Source organism: Fopius arisanus, unplaced genomic scaffold (assembly GCF_000806365.1).
Source record: "Fopius arisanus strain USDA-PBARC FA_bdor unplaced genomic scaffold, ASM80636v1 scaffold00004, whole genome shotgun sequence".
Taxonomy (NCBI): domain Eukaryota; kingdom Metazoa; phylum Arthropoda; class Insecta; order Hymenoptera; family Braconidae; genus Fopius; species Fopius arisanus.
This window is the reverse complement of record NW_011887743.1, coordinates 936,794-958,850: the sequence shown is the minus strand read 5'-3', so window position 1 is coordinate 958,850 and position 22,057 is coordinate 936,794. Positions and strand designations below refer to the sequence as shown.

At 41.8% G+C, this 22,057-nt stretch overlaps 1 protein-coding gene across 10 annotated transcripts in view; it reads right to left on the bottom strand.

The window, feature by feature from the left end:
* Positions 1–22,057, bottom strand: part of bru3 (bruno 3) — a 253,996-nt gene that overhangs the window by 39,030 nt on the left and 192,909 nt on the right. For 5 of the 10 annotated variants that reach the window (XM_011312733.1, XM_011312663.1, XM_011312672.1 and 2 more), the window contains exons 1-2: positions 6,316–6,768; positions 874–922 (exon numbers count right to left, since the gene is read on the bottom strand). Coding sequence is in view for 7 of the 10 variants with exons in the window: in XM_011312663.1 (XP_011310965.1) it covers positions 874–922; positions 6,316–6,366 (100 nt within the window). In the remaining 3 variants the exon portion in view is untranslated. Of the gene's footprint in view, positions 1–873; positions 923–6,315; positions 6,769–22,057 lie in introns of those variants that run through there. The other 5 variants (XM_011312724.1, XM_011312688.1, XM_011312698.1 and 2 more) reach the window with 1 other exon arrangement.

The window sequence follows — 22,057 nt, the reverse complement described above, 5'->3', positions numbered from 1 at the left end:
ATTCCTTTTTGCACTGCAAAAACAAAGTCGTCGTGTTTTCAATAGATATCACAGAAATAATGAAAGAATTAGCGGTGGTACGATATTTGTTGAATAATGTAATTGTGTCAAACTGTAAGATACTCTTAACTTTTTAATGATTCACAGTCACACAATCCAAGCTAATACACTTAACTTGTTTTTGAAGTTTGCATTAAATTTCAATTTGCCTCACTCTTGGATAAAAAATTAAATATTTATGCTGCATAATGATATATTTATGCTTGAAAGAAAAAAAGAGAATTGGTTATATCGAGGTACGATCATACTCTGGAATCCTCTCAATCTTTGCCGCCCTCTCGAAACGATTCAATCAGCCACCGGATGGGGTAGGGGAAGAAGTGGGGTATAAAACTCGCTGGCTTGGCTCCAAAACCAGAGAGATGAGATATTTAGGGTACTAGGGCCGTATTCCACTGATGATGCAGAATGTATGTGTAGTAAAGGAGAAGGGAGGGGAGTAAAGCATTACTAAAGAAGAAAAAGAATAAAAAAGAAAATAAGAGAGAATAAAATGATATGGAAATTGAGGAGAAACGCTCAAGATGTGGGTGATGAGAATAGTTTACGATTTTTCATCTCCGAATTGTAAAAACAGGCAATTACAATTAGGCTCTTGTGGATTATTCGGCAGAAAGTATTGATTGGACCTCGATATTACGCTTGTGAAATATTAATGCCAAATATACTAGTTCGGTTATTAATTTTGAATGAGCTTTATTTACGACTGAAGACTATACTTCGATATAATTACACGATGATAATGAACAAGTGATTCGGTAATTTGTTAATGAAGGTGCGTAGATGGCTTTAATTTTCAGCCGAATTTCTCACCTCCGCGGCTTTCACTGTCCGCCGGCTTGACTTGAATAGGACGGTTCATCTGAAAAAAATAAAATAAAAATTTGTTAGATCTCACGTGATTGGAAAGATGGTGACGTGAAGGGGATTTCGGAAGGACAAAGTTGGTCGCTACTTGCAGCACTTAAAATCGCCGATTTCTTTTGGCTCTCGAGTTTTTCAAACTTTGACATGAGACAACCTGGGGAAATCCTTGAGACGATGGGTAGGCGTCATTATTTGTTGGTATACTTCACTGAGGAAAAGTGAAGTAGGCAATATGAGGATTGTACAAGGGAAAATACAGTGAAAGGAGGGAGGAGGTTAGGGTTGAGCAGTGAGGGACGGTAGAAATGGCGTGTCCATAACGTCCAGCCCTTGTCAGTGAAAACCTCCATAGTACGTTAACCGTGGTTTGGCGGACGTTTCTGGTGCTGACAGTGGCAGTATTGCCAGCAGTCTGCCCAGGGGGGCTTCAACTTCGCCAACCCATCCTTTATACATATAGTCAAAAGCTTGCCAGGTTCTAGGCGTCTATATTCCCCACAGGCAAGAGACCCTCGTCTACACCCCCTCAGGAGTGTCCAATGCCACCAGAAACCCAACAACAGAGAGAAAAAACAAATAACATTGTTTATTCGTCGTAGGACGAGATGCTGTTCTATCCACAAGAGAGGACATCACTTGTGGGCAAAAGACTCCTCTCGTTTTAACCCCGCGAGGATAAGGGCTCGCCAATATAAGGGATGCATGATTCATGACACGAGGGAGGTACCGTTCCATTCTCAGGATATTCTTCGATACCCCAACCAACTTATCCTGTGTCTCTCTTGTCCGCGTTTGTATGCATCCAATGTTCCACTCTAACATCCGTGGGATTTATAACTCATTCCTCCTGTGGATACCTCCGGGCTGTGTGCTTTATTTGCTACGGAAAATCAACCGGGTATTTCCCCTTCTTTCCCAATACTATTCTACCGGTGCATGATCATATCGAGAAACTGCATGTCAACCGTACTGCATTGTGGCGCACAACATGATCGAAACACCAAACAGCTTGGTTACTTCTTGCGCTTTCCAATGTTTTCAAATTTGTGTGGATTATTTGAGATACAATATCATCCTTAGCGTCATAATTTGCGCGGTGTAAAGACGTGAACTACAAGAACCATTAGTGGTACTTAATATTCTATGGTCAGCTATCTTTGTTGTACGTGTTTGAAACAGTAGTACGGTGTGGGGCCCCAGGGGTGGATGCAAAGAAGGATGGGAGAATTGTGTCGTTGGAATCGCGAAAGCCAAAGCTAAAGGGGTAGATCGCTTTAAGCACTGTCCGGCCGGCCAGGAAATTAAAGTTTGACTCGAGTACCGGCCATTAGGCGTTTGTTGTTGGCCTCGTTGTCAGGGTAACGTTGGCGGGGTGTCCGTAGATACCGGAATTGAGATACGCTTTGCCACCCTTCCTATTCGTCCCCTTACCCTCCTTGCCTCTCCTCACCAGCCTTTATAGTTCTAACCTACACCCTCAGCTATTCACGCGTCCTGGCCAAGTTTAGCGGACATTGCACAATGGCAAATGTCGTCAACTGGTGCTATGTTTGTGTGCGTGTATGTGTGTGTGTGTTACTTAATGTCATCAGGATAGGACTGCGATAGTCATCCGGCTTGACTAGTGATAAAACGACAAATTAATTTTTGTTTCCCAACTTCTGGATGATCATCGTTGATCGTTCTCCAGATAATAGCATAATGGACGATGATTCGAAGTTTTCTGATGCTTGGGTACAGTAAGAAAGCATGGATGAATGATGGGTGAAGACAGGAGCGGATGATATGAAAATCGAATACCGAATAGATGATTCGGAAATTGAATAAGCTATCAGGTAGCCTCGGGGCGATGCAACAATCAATGTATTCGATGGAAGATAAGAGTTATCAACACTGCCATCCTCTCCAGTGGATGATTTATGGGCAGACAGGCTCTAATGGACTTCAATAACTATTCATTACGTCATCAAAACTCAAAGGCTTTTAATGACAAATAGGATTGGAATGTTGACGTTCTCTGACAAATGACACAATTCCGGAAAAGCGAACGATGCGCTAAAACAAATTGGGGTATATTTGCCGGCAATTTGATCCCACGATTTTTAGAGCAGTGGATTACGCCAGACCATAGGACGAGATAGTTCATTGAAATTCAGGATAGGGCAAAATTCTATATTTAAAAATCTAGTGGAGAAGGTATTCTCATTCTGGTATGATCCAAGAGATTCGTGTATATGGAGGAACGCAGAGTTGGAATGTTCAATGGGGGTTTGGCGCCATTACTAACGCAACTAATTTGTCGAATGTTCCAAAGCAAATGCAGTTCCTCTGTTTCCCATGGGTTTGGGATACCAGCAGAGTCCTGGATCTCACTAGGCACTGACTATGGGTTTTAGTGATGGTTGGGTATATACGTGGATATATAGTAGACATACAAGAGAGGTGGGTAAAGGAGATGGAAAGCTTACTAACGGATTAGATCCGAATGGATTCCGACCAGGGCTAATTGGCGAAATAATTGAAACTCGGGAATTAATTCTGGGGCACACACACATGTACTCAAACCCTTTCCGCTGCGCTCTCACCACCTATCACCCAGTGACAATTGATATTTGATGATATCGGTGCAAACGGAATGTGTCATCAAGTGCTATCGCCGTTTGAAATCTAATAAATCCCCTGTGCTATCGAGTTTCTCCTGTTACGCGACGATAGGAATTTAAAAAAAAATCAAATAAATTGTGTAAAGCTACGGGCACAATGGTGGAATCTTTATCTATGAACATTAATCATGGTTAAACCGAAAATTCAAACTCCAATCGAAGAATGGGACGAAACTTAACCCCCGGAGTAGGTACACACAAACAACACAAGTCACCGGGAATCTCCTTTTCCTTCTTTCATAAATCTATCATAAAATTCCGTTTCCATTCTGCGGAGAAAAAGTTTCTTCCAACGTTGGGTAAGAAGAGAGTTAAGTATAAGGTTACGTAAAAGCGTGAAAGAAGCAGAAGATCGCGTCATGTTCCGCCTGGGAGTTTTCGTGAGAGAGTAGTAACTTGCCTTTTTTTTCTTTCTTCCTCTGGCGCATACTTTTTTCTCATTCACTCGGGAATTTTGAAATTTTTCTTTCTCCTTTAGCAATAACATTGCATTCGGCTTTTCTCCGCTTTTGTGTCGGTCTACCTATTTATTAAAAAACACAGCCCGAAAATGTGTTTGAAACAAAAAATTCTACTGCTTTTTGAATTCCTCTGATTTTTTTTCACTCTCTCCATTCATATTTTCTGTTCGTTTTTTCATGCCACTGCATGGATATCGCTGACCACTGAGGGTAGTTCCTGATTCCGCGGAGTCACGTTAAATCCCATTGGGAATTAAATGTCAAACGTCAATTCGCATTTCTGGGTGCTTTCAGCGAGACTACCATACCATCCCCAATACAGTGTTACAAAGTCCTGGGGAAAATAGGAGGAATGGGAGGACACTGATGCTGGTGCGGCCAGCTGGCGCCGTCGGTCCGCCACAAACATTGGAAAAATGGTGGCGATTCGATTACGGCCACCTCGACAATTCCAGCCCTCCTATTCCTCCTCTTCACCCTTCACTTGGACCAACACATACCTCCGACGACATAAGTTTATGGTGGGAATACGTTGAGGCGCCGACTCCAGCACAACCACTCTTTGGAATCCTTATTCATCCCTTCCGTTCTTCACTCTTTCTCCCTTCGATTTCTTACCCCGCATCGCCCCGTTCAGGACCAATGTGTCTTCCCCCATCTCTCTCACCCTTTATTTCACCTCCCGTTGAGCTAACGGTGATTTATCGCAATTTCAATATTTTATTTATCGTTTTTCTCCTGATATTTACTGGAGTTTTATTCTACTCTGGGAAGACACACGGGTAATGGGAATGTGGTGCTCCAGTCCACGAATCTACAAGGCATTTCATTATATTTTTTTCGGAATTCTATTGATTTTTTCGTCAATCTAATGTTCAATGGGAAAATCCCGCGAGAATTGAGCGAAGATGTCAATTTTCGCGTATATTGAAGAATCTGCGGAAACACAGCCCCTACATTAGTCCGGACATTCTTTATTGAATAATTTCACAATGGGATGGATTGGGAATCCAGTCATGCAGCTACTGTACATACATACCAGCATTACTACATGGTTCTATGCACCGTCACACTACTGTGCACCGCGTTGCATTAATTGATGCCAGAGCGCGCGCATATCACATCAACACCCGGGCGCCGGCGTCTCGTGAGAATGTAGCACGTGTATACCCCCCTGCGCACTAAGGCCGAGGTAAACTTGTGTACATTCACGGTACGACAGAGATAATAATTCGTACACCTCAGACGCATTCACGTACCCGAAATATTCGTATTAATGCCGGCGATTGTCATCACAGTAACGTCTGGAGCTGGCAGTCGAGATCAATTATCTCCCGTTGAAGGAAAGAGAATTATGCCATGGATTAAAAGTTTGTGCCGCAAACTTGCCGCGAGGGTTATTCCGGATATTCGAATTTCCCCGGAATTCGGTGAATATTTTGACATTAGAATGGAATCGAAAGTCAACAAGAAACAATCCATCCAACCACCGCCACTACATCCCCCAATTGAATGCAATATATTTGCATTCAAGATCACCGGACCGTGCGGTGAGTCTTTCTGGCAGCCGGTCCAATCGTATTTTTTTCATTCCGCGTGTGAAAGAGGGGAAAAAAATACAAACAGCTAAACTATATGGAGTGACGCTCGAATTCAACGGTGGAAATGTATGGAAAAAAAAAACGGGATGAAAGCCTGGAAATTTCCAACAAAATGTGAACGAGCTCAAAGAATATCGGGGGATTTCAATGCACGGTGCATCATACAGGGGGATTTCAATTTTGTTTTTTTAATTTACACGAAAATTATGAAAATAGAAAAGCGTAAATCCTGAATGACTGTGCGCGTGTATAACAAGAGCAGCTGCAATTTTCCCCATAATGCCTGACGAGACCCTGGTCCGGGATGTAGAAGGTAAATTACACGAAAGGGCGGTATTCAGTGGTGGTTCGATGAATAAAAACACGTGGGGCAAAAAAAACACTGAAAAAAAATTGGTGTAGGTAAATTGGGGAAAAACAGACATTGCGTAACATGTGGTCGGAGAAAGGGAGGCGATGAAGACATGCGCCCAATGTTTATATATACAGTCAAGATCTGATGTACGTAATTTTCATGGCTGATGCCTAAATGTTATAAATAGGAACATGAAATTCTTCAACGTTAAACTCAACGTGTTCTCGAGAATATTGGGATGTTCAATGGACTGAAACGATACGATAAAAAAATTCCCAACCCCAATAAGATGGACAATCTTAACTCACCATCTGAAGGTCGTTCCGATGCGACGGCACCATTTCCACAATATGAACCATTGGTAAGAAAAGCGAAATATTACCGGCGGTTGAATAAACAAATTGACTCGCTAAAACCTCAATAGTCTTTCCGACAAATCGACTAAAAATATAGCACCGCGAGAAATAAAAATTTCCCAAGTAATCACTTGTCAATCACTTCCACAAACTAAAGTATAAAAAATAATAAAACGAATGAGAAGCTCGGGAACTTCTGTATTGGCACGAATGAGGGTAAAATGAATTTTCAAACGAAACAAATTGCACGGTAATTCCAACTCGGCTTAAAAAAAAAACAAGTAAACTACATGGACTAGCGTTATCGTACGATTAAATACGAATTGGATATTGGTAACCAGTGGTACGTAATGAAACGCGTCAGCGGAGCTGTGTGGAATAGAGGAGCTATAGATAAAACCCCCAACGCAGCTCGTCCGCGACTGATTCCCCAGGCCTACACGCACCCTCTAGTTTTCGCTCCCCTTTTAGCATCCCCCCACGTTTCTCCCCCTCTGGCCACTTACTCCATCTCCCTCCACTCTCTCCCTCTTTCTCTTGACTGTCACGTTCACTCGCGCTTGTTCCTCCCTCCTCAACTCACTGTGGTGCTGCCTCGTGCGGCAACCTTCGTTCCAACCCCTCTCCTTTCATCCCCCTTCGCCCTTTCCGCGCCCTTCTATACCCCCCACAATCCCCCTCTTCCCCCCTTTTCTCCCTTTTTCCCCTCACCACTGACCCTTTTCTCCCCCGGCTGCCCCGCACCCATGGCCCATCGGTTCTCTACGCACCCCACGCACCCTCTTTCTTTTCCACTTTTTTTTTTTCTCTCTCACTGCTGATAGGCTCGTCTTTTTCTAGTCCTATTTGGACCCGGCTCTTGGGGCCGGCGAGTATCGATGAAGCTTGTGCGGATAGACCGGGACCAATCAAACGCCCGACGAGTATAACCCCGAGATAAAAGTGAGGGATGAAAAAGGGGACATTGGAGTTATAAGAGGGATGAAAGTAGGTGACGCTATTTGCGCAATAAGCGGGTAAACATATGCGTCTGATGGTTATTTTTTAGGACTTCTAAAGTTGAGAATTCGATCTTTTGATCTTGTCGTGTTTGAGAATGAGGAAAATTAAAATGCGAATTTTCCCCTCTTTCATTTATTTTTGGAGATTATGCGAGAGAGAAAATTGGGGGAGGCGGGCAGTGAAATAAATTAGAAGATTCGATCGATAGAATTTTATCGAAAGAATATTGCTACAGCCTTATCTCTTATTTCCGCTTGCAAAGTATAGTTGCTCACAGGGGATGTCTGCTCCCTGTATTCCTATCGGTACTTTATGTGCCTAACAAAAATTTTTCGGTTGTTATACCCATCGGAGGTTGAATGGAACAATGAAGAGTTCCTCGTCTCGAAAAATTAGGAAAATATTCCCTAACTTTCGATATGGTATTATCGCGAGAAGTCATTTTCGGTTAAACATTGCAGCAATAGGAAATACTATAATTTGCATGTCCTTGCGGTTGAACGAACAGTGAAACATGTGATTTCTATCAGCAGAGCCGAGTCCGTTGAAATACAAATGCCAAGTGTGATGCATTACGTACGTAACTACAGTTAACAATATATGCATCTCACCGGTAATAGTTGGTTAGTAAATAGAGGGAGATCAAATGCATTCACGAGACGGTTCTTGCGTGCACGACAATTGTTATTCCGGCGGGGAAAGAAATCGTCGCTCCCGCGTGAAAATGTCCAAATCCTAATGCACCTTTTACACTCTATGCAACTGCACTCTGAATTATGACGTATTAATGCTATTAGATGTCGTCACGGAGAATCGATTTTCCGAGGGTTGCGTCACGTCGATTCCCCCAAAACACGCAGAATAAAGCCTAGACCGTTTGTATTCGTCTACTATTTCATTTCTTTTCATTTCATTCATCTAATGATCATCACTTTATCATGACCACCGACGATGTGATAATGAGTTAACAAAAAAATTACTCTATATCTTTCACTGTCGAAAATGACCTGCAGGGATGTCTCGAGGGGACTAATGAGAACCGAAAGTTTCGCCCGAGTTAGAGAAAACAGCAGGGAAGTTTTTTATTTTCGAGTGTTGACACATGTGGTTTCGATCTGTCCGATGAAGTTTCAAATAAAGAATGTTCTCGTGGTTAGAATTATTTGCCTCTAGAAATTCGAAATATTCTTGACTAATGGACGATTATTCCATTGTCATCACCATCTGCACACAATTATACGAAATATCTGATGCCAGTGGATCCGAAGGGGAAAGCCCTTCTCTCGGTATAAAAGTGGGAATGGGAGAATTGATGAATCGATCGATTGGGCACGTTTCACGTTTTTTCCTTTGGTTCATTTGTCTGTTCCTCACGCAATCGTCTAGTTATTTCGACGGTCACCATCTGTAGGGTTTCCTACGGGGATATATGCGGTCACGTATGGTTTCCGGAGAGGGGTCTGAAGAGGGGTAGCGGTTATATACGTTACCCCCCGCACCCTACCTGGCACTGACCTGATTTTCCCCTTGATCCTCATGGCCCGAGGCGACGGAAATCAGAGAGCACAGATTTATCTCGTTATTCATGCTTTTCACTTTTTTTTTTTCATTCTCAGTCAATCCGGATAAAATCCCGTCATTTGAAATCTATTTGCTGAGATTCACCGGAGTTTAGGGCTGCTGTTTTATACTGAAAATGATGAATAGAATAATAGGGAATGAATTTCCCCGGAAATTCGACACGATTTCTCTTCGATCCGGGGAAAACCTACTTCTATCAAGTTAATTATTGTTATCGTAACTATCGCATGGCACTAGAGCTCCCCCTGGAAAGTTTGCAGAGAGAGGAAGGATATAAAACGAAGAAATAGTGGGTGAGCGGGAGAGGCGAGTGGGTAAACAAGATTGAACGAAGGCGGGGGTTTGCCCTTATTTTTCTGTTTACCCACGCACCACTGAGGAGTGTATTTCATCCAGACAATATCAACCAAACAGAGTAATTTATAAATTAGTTAGCCTAAGCTCGTGTTATCTAAAGTCATTGCAAATGCTTTCATCGCAATTTGTCATCATTCACGAGTATTTCTACGACTAGAATAATTTATTACTCGTGGCAGGTGCTATATTTTTTAGTGTTATGGGGGGCTTCTAGATTAGCATCCCTGGGGCTTTACAAACCTACCACCACTGGTGGTTGATCAACTTTAGATTGTAGATATTTTTAAATTTGTGAGATATATTTTCGAGAAAAAAAAGCCGACACCTGGTTGGGTTCGAAGTTACGAATCCTGAAACTGTGAAGGAACACGCCAATGAACAAACCCACACCCTTCAATTATTCTCGAAACTTAAATTAATTAAGACGATTGTAACGGCGAGGCATAATGAGATTAGAGCAGTTATTGAACAAGCCCCAGAGATTACATTCATCGTCATCAATCGGGCTTTCCCCTCTGTTGGAATAATCGAACATTGGGCACTCGGAAAAAAAGTACCAGAGCGAAGAAATAAAATCTCCTCCTCTTTGCCCTCAGCACCCATTCTCCGAGGCTTTTTAAACTCGGATTTACTTGTTCAACGATGCTTAAATGCCACTGGAGTAAAAAAAAAGTTACGTAATCAGCTTATCCTGTAAAGTATGTTACAGTGGCTGCGGTGATGACCCTCCCTGTTATACCCAACACAATAAAAACATAAATACGAAACACATTGTTAAGGGATTATTGGGTCGGATAAAAAACTTTTCTCTCAAGAAGTACTCAGGTTTTTACGACTTTATAATGTCTCATTAAAATAAAACAAGAGGTGAATAAAAATGATAAAAACTGTTAAAATGTTAAAATACAGGGTGAATAAAAATTCACCTCACCGGACCTGGGAGATTTCAATGCCGCTGCAGTCAACAGTGTTGCACTCCAACTCGATACAGAATTACCGAAAGCTGGAGGCAGTCACGTTCATTAAGAGAAGGAGGAGAAAGCAAAATATTTTTTTTTCATTCTCCTGTAGAAGAACTTTATCGATCCGAACGAGGGGTGGTGTGGGGTGGGGATAAACTGGCGATGGTGGTGACCCCGCACGAGAAAAGCACAGGTATAGGAACACCATGACGCGGCCATGTGCATCATTATGATGCTCAAGAGATTGCTGATAAATACAAAGCGTCGAATCCACGAGCAAATTGGAAACTTCCGGGCTTACCCGCCCTCATCCCACCTTCAGCACTTGACAAAAAAAAGTCTCCACGACAGAAACAAGTACATGACAAACTAACCTCTTTTAACTTCGATATAGTGGAACTCTATTATCAGTTTGAAGTCGAGTGATGAGAGCGAGGTCATGTTGAACTAAGTTGCTGTGGCTCGATAGTCTATTATGTTGCGTGAAATGTCATCATTATTACTCCCTTATCAGACGCATCGATTATTCATTCAACTCTTGAAAAAGCAACATAATTGGCAAATTCAATAATTAAAACCCCCCGAATGCTGAAAAATCATCTGAGAATATTATTAATGCGTCGTGACAGAATGAGATGGCGAATTCATGTAAAATTTCATGTCCCTGGAGTTTCATACTGTTCTCACTGTCTATATGCACCTGTAAGGTGTAGAGACTGTATAGCACCTAGGCAATGTATTTTGAAAGTGCGGAGGAGGGTCTCCCTGGACAGTGAAACAAAAAGAAATATGACAGAACAACACGATGTATTACGTTCAGTGAAGAGAGGAGGATTGGTTGGGATATGGGGGTGAGGAGTGAGGGTGCAACAGTGGTGGGACACTCTTGGTCGCGGTATAGGCCGACAGGGACGCCTTGCGCCCGTTCTCTCGCTGAATTATTGAGTCACCTAGCAGATCGATGATACAAAAGGAAAACGCGCCGTGGAGCGACTGAAATGACGGGCTTTTGCTCGTTTTCTCATGCATTATGCACACTGCCAGTTCTCGGCCGTGGCCGAGGTGAAGGCGTACGTACAGGGTAAGGTTCTCATCCCACCCCCAACTCTCTACAACCGCTAACCCCTGGATAGTACACAAAAACTTCTATCGTTTCACACATCATCGGGTATCTCTGGCCTCTACCATGTTTTCACGCAATTTTTTCATTCTCTTTTCTCTTCAATTATCTATCGTATGGACAGCGAAGGGTCATCGCCACGGAATCACTTGAATATACCTGAAAAATGTTGAACTAGAAGAGTTCAAAGGTCTATCCGTGATTATTCATTTTATATTTACTTATTTCGAGACCTATTCGTAATATTCGATAATCGATTCAAGAGGGCAAGTTAGTGATATTGACATACACCTCATGTTTTGCACGCGAAATGGACAACGTTCTAACGTGCTCTTTTTTTTTCCTTTTCTATATTTATCCCCGGGATCCCTTCGTCCGAAGTCTTTCTTATTTTCTTTCGTTATTTTTGCTTTATCAATTTTTCAGTCTCTCGATTGACCCTTCTTTATACAGGTATGAGGCACTTCAATCTAGAAAAAAAAACTTTCGTCGAGCCTCTTGACGACCTTTTGCCCATCACGACGAACTTTCACGCTGTCCATTGCTCACTTCCGTTGATGATTATCGACGATCGTTATGAGCGTCGGGGGGGAAGTTATGGCCCCCAAGGCCAAGTCCGAATTCAATTCGTTATTTTTATTTTCCTATGGCTCTTCACAAGTCTTCCTTTCATTCTTTATTTTGATTAACAATAACGCACACTCCGGGGATCTTGACTACCCAAAATTTTCCAGAATTAAGTATTTTCATTGAAACCATATCATATAATCGAGTTACCAATAATGCCTGGGTCTATACCCACAGACCCATTCCCATTCTACTCCTGGCATTTTTCATGACATAATTATGGCCATTTCATATGCTTTTTGAGTCCCCCAATAATCAAAAGGACATTATCTCCTACTTTATGATATACGGTTGTCCACAAATAGTTCGATATCAGTGAATCCACTGGTACTCAAGTATGTAATTATGATATCTTTCATTAAATTAGTAAATCCTCTGTCCACACCTAAATTTTCATCCATTTAGCTTCGTGTCTCTTTTTTCAAAAAGAGCCAATTTCATTTTATTTCCGGGATTTTCGCTCAAATCGAATGGCCGAAAAGCGTACACGCGGGAGTTTAGCCTGCGGCAAAGGGAAATGAGTGCCAGAGTGTGCCAGTTACTGGGGATGAAAGCGTTGGGCAATAGAAAAAAAAGGGAAAAAAGAGGGGGGAAAAACGTGATTACCCAGTGATGCAGATGGCGCAGGTCGGGGTAAATGGATTGATGGGGCAATCGTAGTGCTCATCATGAAATTATTGATATGCACTTTAGTTCTGCGATGGAAAAAAAATTCATTGGGGTTTTTTTTTTCTACCTTGCATTTTTTATCGAGTGGACGTGAGATTGAAGTGAAAATTGATGAAATTATGGTATAAACGTTAAATTAGACGGGAAATAGGATATTGAGGGCGTTGATGGGGACTGGGAAAATGCGGTGCACTGACCGCATACAGATTTTATCGGAGATAGATTGATTTAAGGGGGAGTTTTATGAAATGCCACTAGACGATATAATAAAAGTTACCAGCTGAATATAAAGCTGTAAGATATATTTATCAAAATGATGAAGGACTTTTGACGCAGAAGATCTAATCATTTTCCTTGGACATCACCTCTGTTTTAATTAAAACAGCCAATATACTAATAAAAAATGTCGACTGATAAAAATTCATTAAAATCGGAGAAAGTTTAGTGGAACACTCAAAAAGCGAAATGAAAAAGAAGTATATGAAAAGGGGAGAGCAAGTCCCCGAAAGTTGAACACCTCGATTCCTCGGGCGTCGCCGAAAAGTCTTTACCCGAGAGTTTTCATTCCCCTTATTTTATACCTCTAGGTGCTAATGAGGGTAATCCAAGATGAATTGAGCCCGAGATATCTCGCCACTTACCCTTTCCCTCAATTCTCCCTCCACTTGCCTCAAACATTCTCAACCGGCACACGGGTGAGATATCAACGGAGAGGAAAAGAAGCATCTCAACGATGGCAAAAGGTCTCGAGGACATATTGAACTATGCGAGGAGAACGGCAACGGGGTAAATACGCAAAAGGCGAGAGAGAAAACTTCCGGGCGGAACAAACTTTAATGTATGTACGGAAGGGAGCGAGAAAAGTTCCGGAGGTAGAAGGGGGTTCGAAGGGAAAACGTAAAAAAAAATACGGAAAATAAATAAGAAAGGGGAAAAAAAAGAGCCGACGAGAAGGAAAAAAGAAAAGTTGTACAGGGATTTGCCGCAGCCGTTCATCGACAAAATCGTTTTCGGTCGACTAAGTACTCACCCGTTTATGGACTACCGGTCATCTTGGATCGCCCTTTCCTTTTATTTCTAAAGTATGTCGTTGGGGGATTTATTCATAGCTCTGATGCACGTACGAAAAAGTAATGGTCCAGTCGATCGATAACTTCCCTGTGGATACTTGGGATAAATAAATTATCGCGATGGAAACCATGAGGAAAATTTAGGGCTTCACTAAATATGTGCAAAGTGATTAATGTGGGCCAAGTTTTGGGCTCACACGTAAACTTTTGTTTACGGAGAATCTCCTAAGCTTTTTATTCCGTCTTTCGCTTTGTTTCCACTATACCACTATCGACTCAATATTATCTCACATCCCTCCGGCACCCTCATCAGTGTCTTATAGACTTCTCTTTCCCCATGTAGGCATGTCGTTTGAGGTCGTTCACTCTTTCAAGGAAGATGGGGTCAACACCTCCCCTAGGACACAACGAGTCAGTCCCTTCCATTTTAGTCCATATTTCGGTGAAATTTTTTTTATCCAGCGAAGTGTGGATTTATTATACAAATATTTTCCAATTGAGAGGAGTAATGGTGGATTTATTTGTAGAATATGTGTCACGTTTTTTCGTCGTGTGGCGAGGGATTAGAGAATTAGGACGTGAAGTTTGAAATCCGTTACAGCGATACCCTGTGAATGGAGTTTGTCACGTTCACCTCCTTGAATATTCACCAGTTTCGCCCGTGTCCAAGGACACTCTGCCTAGCTCAATATGTTTGGCAATAAGGAGATATTGCTGGATATTGTTTATCCCCAGTTGTATCCCTGTTGGCATGGGGAAAATAATATCGATGTATGCAGGTACAACCCTCATACACCATCTAACAGCACGTTAACAATATTTTTTTGCCATAGAAAAAAAGTCATGTTTCCAGAGTTCGGTGGATCTTTTTTACAAACAAACCCGTCGCTATGATTTTCCAATTTTAATTAAACTCCAGTGATGGTTGAAATGTAAATAGTACAATGTTTGATGTAAACTGACTGATTCTAGATGAACTTTTACGACGCCTCAGGCAACTGATGCGCAAAAGCCCTGTATATATGAAATTTGTTTTATTACAAAAATCCAAATGAATTTAATGTATTTCTTTTCACCGAGCAATTTTACTCCACTGTTTGACTCGTCTCATTGAAATTGTTAATCAACAAAAAATCGATTGGAATTTTTTTTTTTCATCGTGAAAAATGGAAAAAATAATAAATGATGAAGGAAAAAAATGATTTTCTGCTCGCTCTGATGGACGAGTTATAAAAGGTAACTGGAGGTGCATAGTTCCAAAGTACGATAGAAGGCAATTCTTTGAGCTTGGCTTATCGTCTAGAACCAGGCACAATTTTTTTTCACCATTTGCCTCCCTCTGCTCCTCTCTCTTTCTACTCGCTCTCTTTTATCCATGTAGACTGAAGCCACACTTCATTTTTTTCTTGTTATAAGTAACCATGCGCGCGTCGTCTTCGTGCCCTCCTCGTGCCCTCCTCGTCCTTCTTTGACCCGTCAGAAAACGAGAGAGAAATACAGTCGAGGCTTATCGGTGGGATGCGGATTACTGGCCCCTTCCTACACACATACACACACCCAAAACCCCCGGAATATCGTGTTAGTTCACTCCATCACTATTATGAGGGTATGAGGTATTCTTCAGTGGAATAAAGGGTCTAATAATCTTCCGGACTTCGATGAAAGAATTAAATATGAAGGTTCAAATAAGATGGAGAGGATGTTTGCTCTCGGGTGTAGATACTCAATAAATTATGAGGACTCAGCAATAAAGAATTGACTTAAAATTAGCCTTCGCCGGATCAACTAAAATTACTCGAAATTTTGTTGGAGCTATTTGGTGAAACTTACGTCTCCCTTTTGCGCAATAATTATGGAGATGAGTCTGTTAGTTATGGTGACGTTGGGAAAGTATGGTGAGATCTGGGTTATCTTGCCAGTGCTGAAGCCGGGATCATTCTTAGAGTAAACACACTATTCCGACCTTGCCTAAAATGTTGGCATACCTATTTTGGGAATATCCGGTGAAGTATGCCGCCACTGCACTCACAGCCAGGAGTCCCACAAACACTCATTACGGAGTCTTGCCCCCGTTGGTTTAATCGTTGGTTAAAAATATTGCACTTGAAATACTCGCTCCACCGTCAATTTATTCCCGGAAGACTGAAAATTCACGGCAAGAGCGGACACCGGATAATAGAGTGATAGGAACTCGCGAATATGTCGTGAATATCAAATCGACAGGTAGAATCACAGTGTTTCATCATGAATATACATATTACGTACATATGTTGGGAAGCCCGCGGGGGTGGAGTGACATGACCCGTTGGATATCATTATCCCGTGTATTTTCCTTGTGACTCTATGATTCACGTTGGAAGTAGGAATAGACAGGACAATAGACGATGATTGACACGAAAGGGACATTCCTAATATCCAAATAACTTTCGACAACTCCAGTTTCATTGATAATTCATGCGCATTTCATTAATTTATTGAATAAAGGTATTTAATCTGGCGTTGAAAGCCACATGACGAATGAGAGAATTCGATTTCCATCGAATGCTGGGAGGGGAACATAAACTTGGCTATTGTTAGATTGATAGTGGTTGAGCTGAAGCGACATTTGGATTGGTGATGAGAGAAAGATAGAATGATCGGGTGGAACTCTGAAATGCAACAGAGTTTACCGTAGTGGATACGTGTGTGATGTATCGTTGAATGCCCGCACGTGGAATGACACTGTGACGTGACGCTCCGCACTGACTAGGTGAGGGTATACAGTAAAAAGGGTAAATGCCTGGGTAGAGAGTGAAAAGAGGAGAGGGTTGGAGGGAAAGAGAGTTGGTTCTGCGATCGTTTGTTTCAATTATTGTAAGTCACGTATCGTTTGTCGTGCTTGTAGCCGCGTACTAATTTAATTAGAGCCCACCCCCCGCCGTACCAACGCCTCGTGATTAACCGTTGTACAAAACCTAGGTGCAAGCACGCGATCAACCGTAATATTCTTTTATTCAGGTGAAAAAAAAAGAAAATGCAATAGCGCTGGAAGAGCTGAAATTTTATTCATCAATTTCATTATAACCTCGTGAACGATTCTATGATTTCTATGATAATATCTGGAATTATAATGTGAGACTGGATATATCATTCTCTCGGTTCCATTTTCGTGAGAAATTGAGGATGAGCCATCGCTACGAGCAACAGTAAATGTCTACCGATTTATTATAGTGTCTTTTCTGGAAACGAAAATTTCTCGGTGGGTGAGACACTGTGTCGCTATCTCAAAATTTCCACTCATGAGCTTTGCGTCACTGGATACCCCATCGTCATCCCGGATGGAGGAGAAAAAGAGAGACACCGAGTATGTTTGATGGCACACTCGATCCTTCTTACCAGCATATAACCGTGGAGCTGTGAGATTTATCTTGATGTTCACCTCATTTCACGCGTGCACGCAGTCGTGTTACCTATTTTTCTTCCAATTTTTTTTCGTCATGAGATCAGTGATAGATTACGCAAGATTAGGGAAGATTATTAGTCTCTCCGAAATATTAATAGGCGTCAATGATTTTACTTTTGATTGATAGTAATGTGAGGGGAAGAGTGGACTTCCCGAGAAAACGGAGAATAGTGGGAGTTATCAGTCTGTACTGACACTGGGGCGTGACGCCTACGACACAGTTCGGAAAATAAAAAAAAATAGTTGTCACCCCAACTTCTGGAAGTGATATCGAATTTTTGGGGAAAGAAACTGACTTTTTCCAAAATCGAATTTGTTCATCCAGCAACCATTAATTTCTCATGTTCTCAGTCGTGGAGAAATAATTTTTTTTTATTAATTACTCATCAATATTCCGAAACACGAGGAGATTCGTGCTGAACTCTAACATGCGTGAAGTTACATTTCACCTTCTTTCCTTTTGTCCACGTACTTCAGGGAGAGCGTCTATAGTATCAGAGGTACAGTAAAGAAAGAAGTTCCACACTCGGGAAGCATTCGTCGCGAAAGAAAAACTTTTTTTCCCCCCCGACCATATATAGCTGCAGGGAAACGTGACCGATCCGTTGTCCCGTGGGGGTCACCTCAGATTTCCCCGGATAATAATACTTCTCTCCACTTACACTGGACCCAATGGATATACAAGCTATACGTTCAACTCTACCCAAAGGCTGAGTGCATTTTCTCACTGTTCAAGATAGAGGATAGGAGAAAACAATTGGAAGAACGAGATAAAAATATCTTTTGAACTATCGAGTCATTTTATTCCCTGACTAAGACTACTTTTCTCACCTGCTCAACATCTCATGCTCAGGATGGATTGTCGGAAAGCACAACGCACACATAAGGTTTTACGCCCTGACCCTGTCTTTCGTCTTCCCGTTTTCCATCCAAATGGAATTTTTGAGGCGGCAATATTCTCACAGTAGTCACCAGCACAATATCACATAAAGAAGCATAGAATCACTCACATCAACAACTAGAGCACTTTATGTCCGCCCATAAATCTACCGGGGGGTAGCAAAATAATTCTGAAACAATAGACTCTGGAGCGGAGAATTGAGAGAAGTAATAAGTGAAACACTTATTTATCAAAAGGCTTTTGGGAATGGTGTGAGGTGGCGTCAGCTTTTCTGAGGCCAACGAGGCGTAAACTTTGGAACCGAGAGGGGAAAAGGAGTTGTCGGGTCAGAAGGTAGTAATGACGAGTTGATGGATGGCCGCTACAGCATCCACTGAAGAAAGTTGCAGGACCAGCGAAAACAGAGACTTCCAAAGAAGGCTATGGTGTAGATATTTTTTTTTTTTCGTTTTTGTTTTTCATGTGGTATGAACCCGAGGAAATATATATCCACGGTGGAAAGGAGAGTGGAAGGGATTCACCGAGCCATAGCATGAGCGATCGCCGTTGGACGGTTTCAACGGGATATATCCAGTAGTAAACCTCTACCAATTCAATTCCTTGGATATCCCTGGCTATGGCATCAATTCCCGTGTACATATATGTGCGGTGGAAAACCCTAGTTCTCTGGAGTGGTGAGAGGGTATAGTTGCTGCTAGTACGTTGCCCGGTGGCATGGACAAATTAGTTTTATCGATTGGATATTGTTCCATCTTTTACAACACATCGCAGGGCGAGAGATGTATGAAGTTGAAGACCGAGTATTAGGTGTGCATAACTGAAGACTTTTCTCGTATTATTTTCCTCTTTTTCTTCTATGATTTATCGGTAAAGAAATTCACGTTCTCTCGTGTAACTACGCCGTTACAACTCTCATACGAATAAGTTTGAGTTCATTCTAATCATTTGCTGTTAACACGTGTCCATCGAATGTAAGGTATAAATAATTGATTATTCTTCAAGTGGAATATTTTTGAGAGTATTTATGGGGAAAAACAAGATGAATTATGGGAGTCGCGGGTTGTACCATCAAATTATTACCCCTTGGACGGATATTACGGCCCTTTACTCGTGGAAACTACGCTTTCTGGGGTTATTCGATTATCAAGACTAACTTGTCGACTAGGGTGTGGTTGGATATCGAGTTTTACTGGTCTGTCTTTTAGTCGATAGTGTCTCCTCGGCTGCCCTCACTCTCATGCAAAATCCGCAATAGAGTGCCCCTTGCCTACCCGTAATCCACTATGAATACGGTAATTAAAGGCGCGTCCTCGTTTGTGGCCATTTGAAAAGAGGGAGAATGTCCACGTTCACTCGGATGGGGGAATTGTATGCATTCTGTGCGTGATGCGTTGGCGGATACTGGGGAAATTCAGTTTCAATTTGGGTCATCGAGTTTGTGATATTATCAAGACCCTATTTTTACTCAAATCTACAGCTCTTGTTGAATTTTTCATGCCGAATGAATTTGTGCAATCAATTTGAGAATTCCAATCATTTCAGAAAATATGAAACTTTTATTATCCCAGGAGATGGGTTCTCTCGTTACTTGTATATTTTTATAATTTTTTACGAAGTGGCTTTCACTTTAGAAGTGGCTACAACCAACTCATTGATTTTATTGGTTTTCATCTGGTCACCTCTTTATTTCTCGATACAAGGGACTATTATCGGAATTTCCTTTGAAAACAATGTCAACCGCTGGATTGTTTATCAACTGAGTCTCACGTAAATTCATATCCCTGCGTGAATTACGCATGAGAATTTAGTCACATTTATTTTTCAAAATCCTAGACAACTAATTTATATTCAGCAGTAAAATTTAACATAGGAATTCATTAATTGTATTTTATGGAGGGTATCACGGATTAGCATTTTGCCATCTGAACGCGCTCACATTAAGTCTAATCAACAAATCGATCGTATCTATATCTCCGGGAAATTAACTGAGAGGGTGAAGCAAATGTGACGTTCCCTTTTGAAGCAATCCTCCTCTATTGGTAAAAATTTAATTTCCCCGTCACGGTATGGAGTTTCTTCGGCGTCAATTCACAATGGGGTTTTTTTATTCGTCAAATGCGTGGCGTTCATTCTTTCGCACCCTCGGCAGCCCTTTGGAAGAGGGGTTGGCTTTACCAGAGGCCGTTCGTTCTCTCATTCTAACGCGGGGCAAAGTCTTTTCTACTTTGGAAAAGACGAGAGAATTCCCTGTTCGGGCCTCGGAGCACGTTTCACATTATTGTCAAGGCGAAAAGCCCTGTGTCGCATGTTTCCACTCGGCTTTCTACTTTTTTTTTTTCACCGGGATTCGAGGAAAATGGTTAGGCACAGCCACCAGTGAAATTGGTAGATACCAAAATGCTGGAGCAAATGATGACGGGAGCACCGAAAACAGCGATATGAAAATTTCTCGGGAGTGAATTAAACGCTGACGGAGTCGAACATTTCCGCATAATTCAGTGGAATTTTATTTGAATTCCAGGGTTGATGGGAAAGTTCGTACTTCATTTATCTCCCGCAGACACGAATAAACAAAGAGCAATTGAAATACTGTTATTGCTGCTTTTTATTTAATGCGATGAGAACATTTTTTAAATTAATTGAGAAGATTCAGCTGTGCAGCCAACACGATCTGATAATATTTTTCTCCACCCTCGAAAACCCCAAGCTGCCTCTAAATACCGAACCTAGCTCCTGTCGAGATGATAACATCGTCGTATCGTTCCCATCATCTTCTATTTTGTCCCATCCTACTATTTTTCTTTACTACCCGCATGTTTTCGTTCTACTGTTTTGCGGCAACAAGATCATTAATAACAGTATATGTGAGCCCATAAATATCGAGGAGAACGAGAAATTAATCTATTTGTTTTTCATTTCAGAATAAAAAATTGAATAAAATCGTCTTCATCTGGTCTCCATACACTTTCAACGCAGTCCTCCACTCGGAGAAAAATTGACAAAAGATGACCGGCTCTCCTACGTGCTGTCAGCGAACGGTGAGTACTTTTATTTTTTTATCTCTCGACAAAACTTGAAACCCAAGTGAGATACGTGATCCGGGGAATGGTTTACGTACGATTTAATACGATGCCCCGGGTGTCACGTCTCTCCTTTAAGGATGTATTCTTTACTCTTTCTACTTATACCTGAATGTGTTTGCTGTCTCTGTATGTGGATATAGAGCTGGACCCCCTGGGGGAGCTCTTGATCAAAACTCTACCAGACGTACGACAAATGCGTGAATATTGCGTGTATCTTACGACCGTACATAAAAACCGAGTGATGTGTATCTATCAGACGCGTGCGGGTCGCATGTGCGCCACATTCGGTATTATTTGCTACAACCACCCACGCACCGGTTGACAGCCTGTCAGTAAACCATTTTTTTTGTTTTTTTAACGTTCAGCGGAATTTTTTACTTCTTTGTTCTCGCGGAAAAATTCGTCCTCCAAGTTTGGGAAAAAATTTGATTAAACTCAAGTTCGGGGCTGAAAAGTTGTTGAGGTGATCCAAGGATTTCCACTGAAGTTGGATGTAGTGGGCTACGGAGTAGACTGTTTCTGAAATATTCAGCGAATGTATCGATACACCCGAATAGGTATTCGGCGACGCCCGGGGGTCTCGAGGAATTTAATAATCCACCGTCGAAATCTTTCCCAAGGAGCGCTTCGCCTCACCATGTGCTTCGACCCTTCTTCGCTCGACCGTTTCCTATATATCACGGATAGAAAGCCTCCTGGGTACCTCTATTCTCATTCCACTGGTATTGGTTTAGACGTCTCCTACCGATCGATAAATAATTCAGTCTGAGGTAAATAATCGTACGTAAGACGCCACTGGGACCGTTCTCTCATTCTTACGGCTGGTTTTATTAGAGTTTCTGCTGTTCAGAGATTTCGCTAGGTGGCGGTGGTGCCTCGA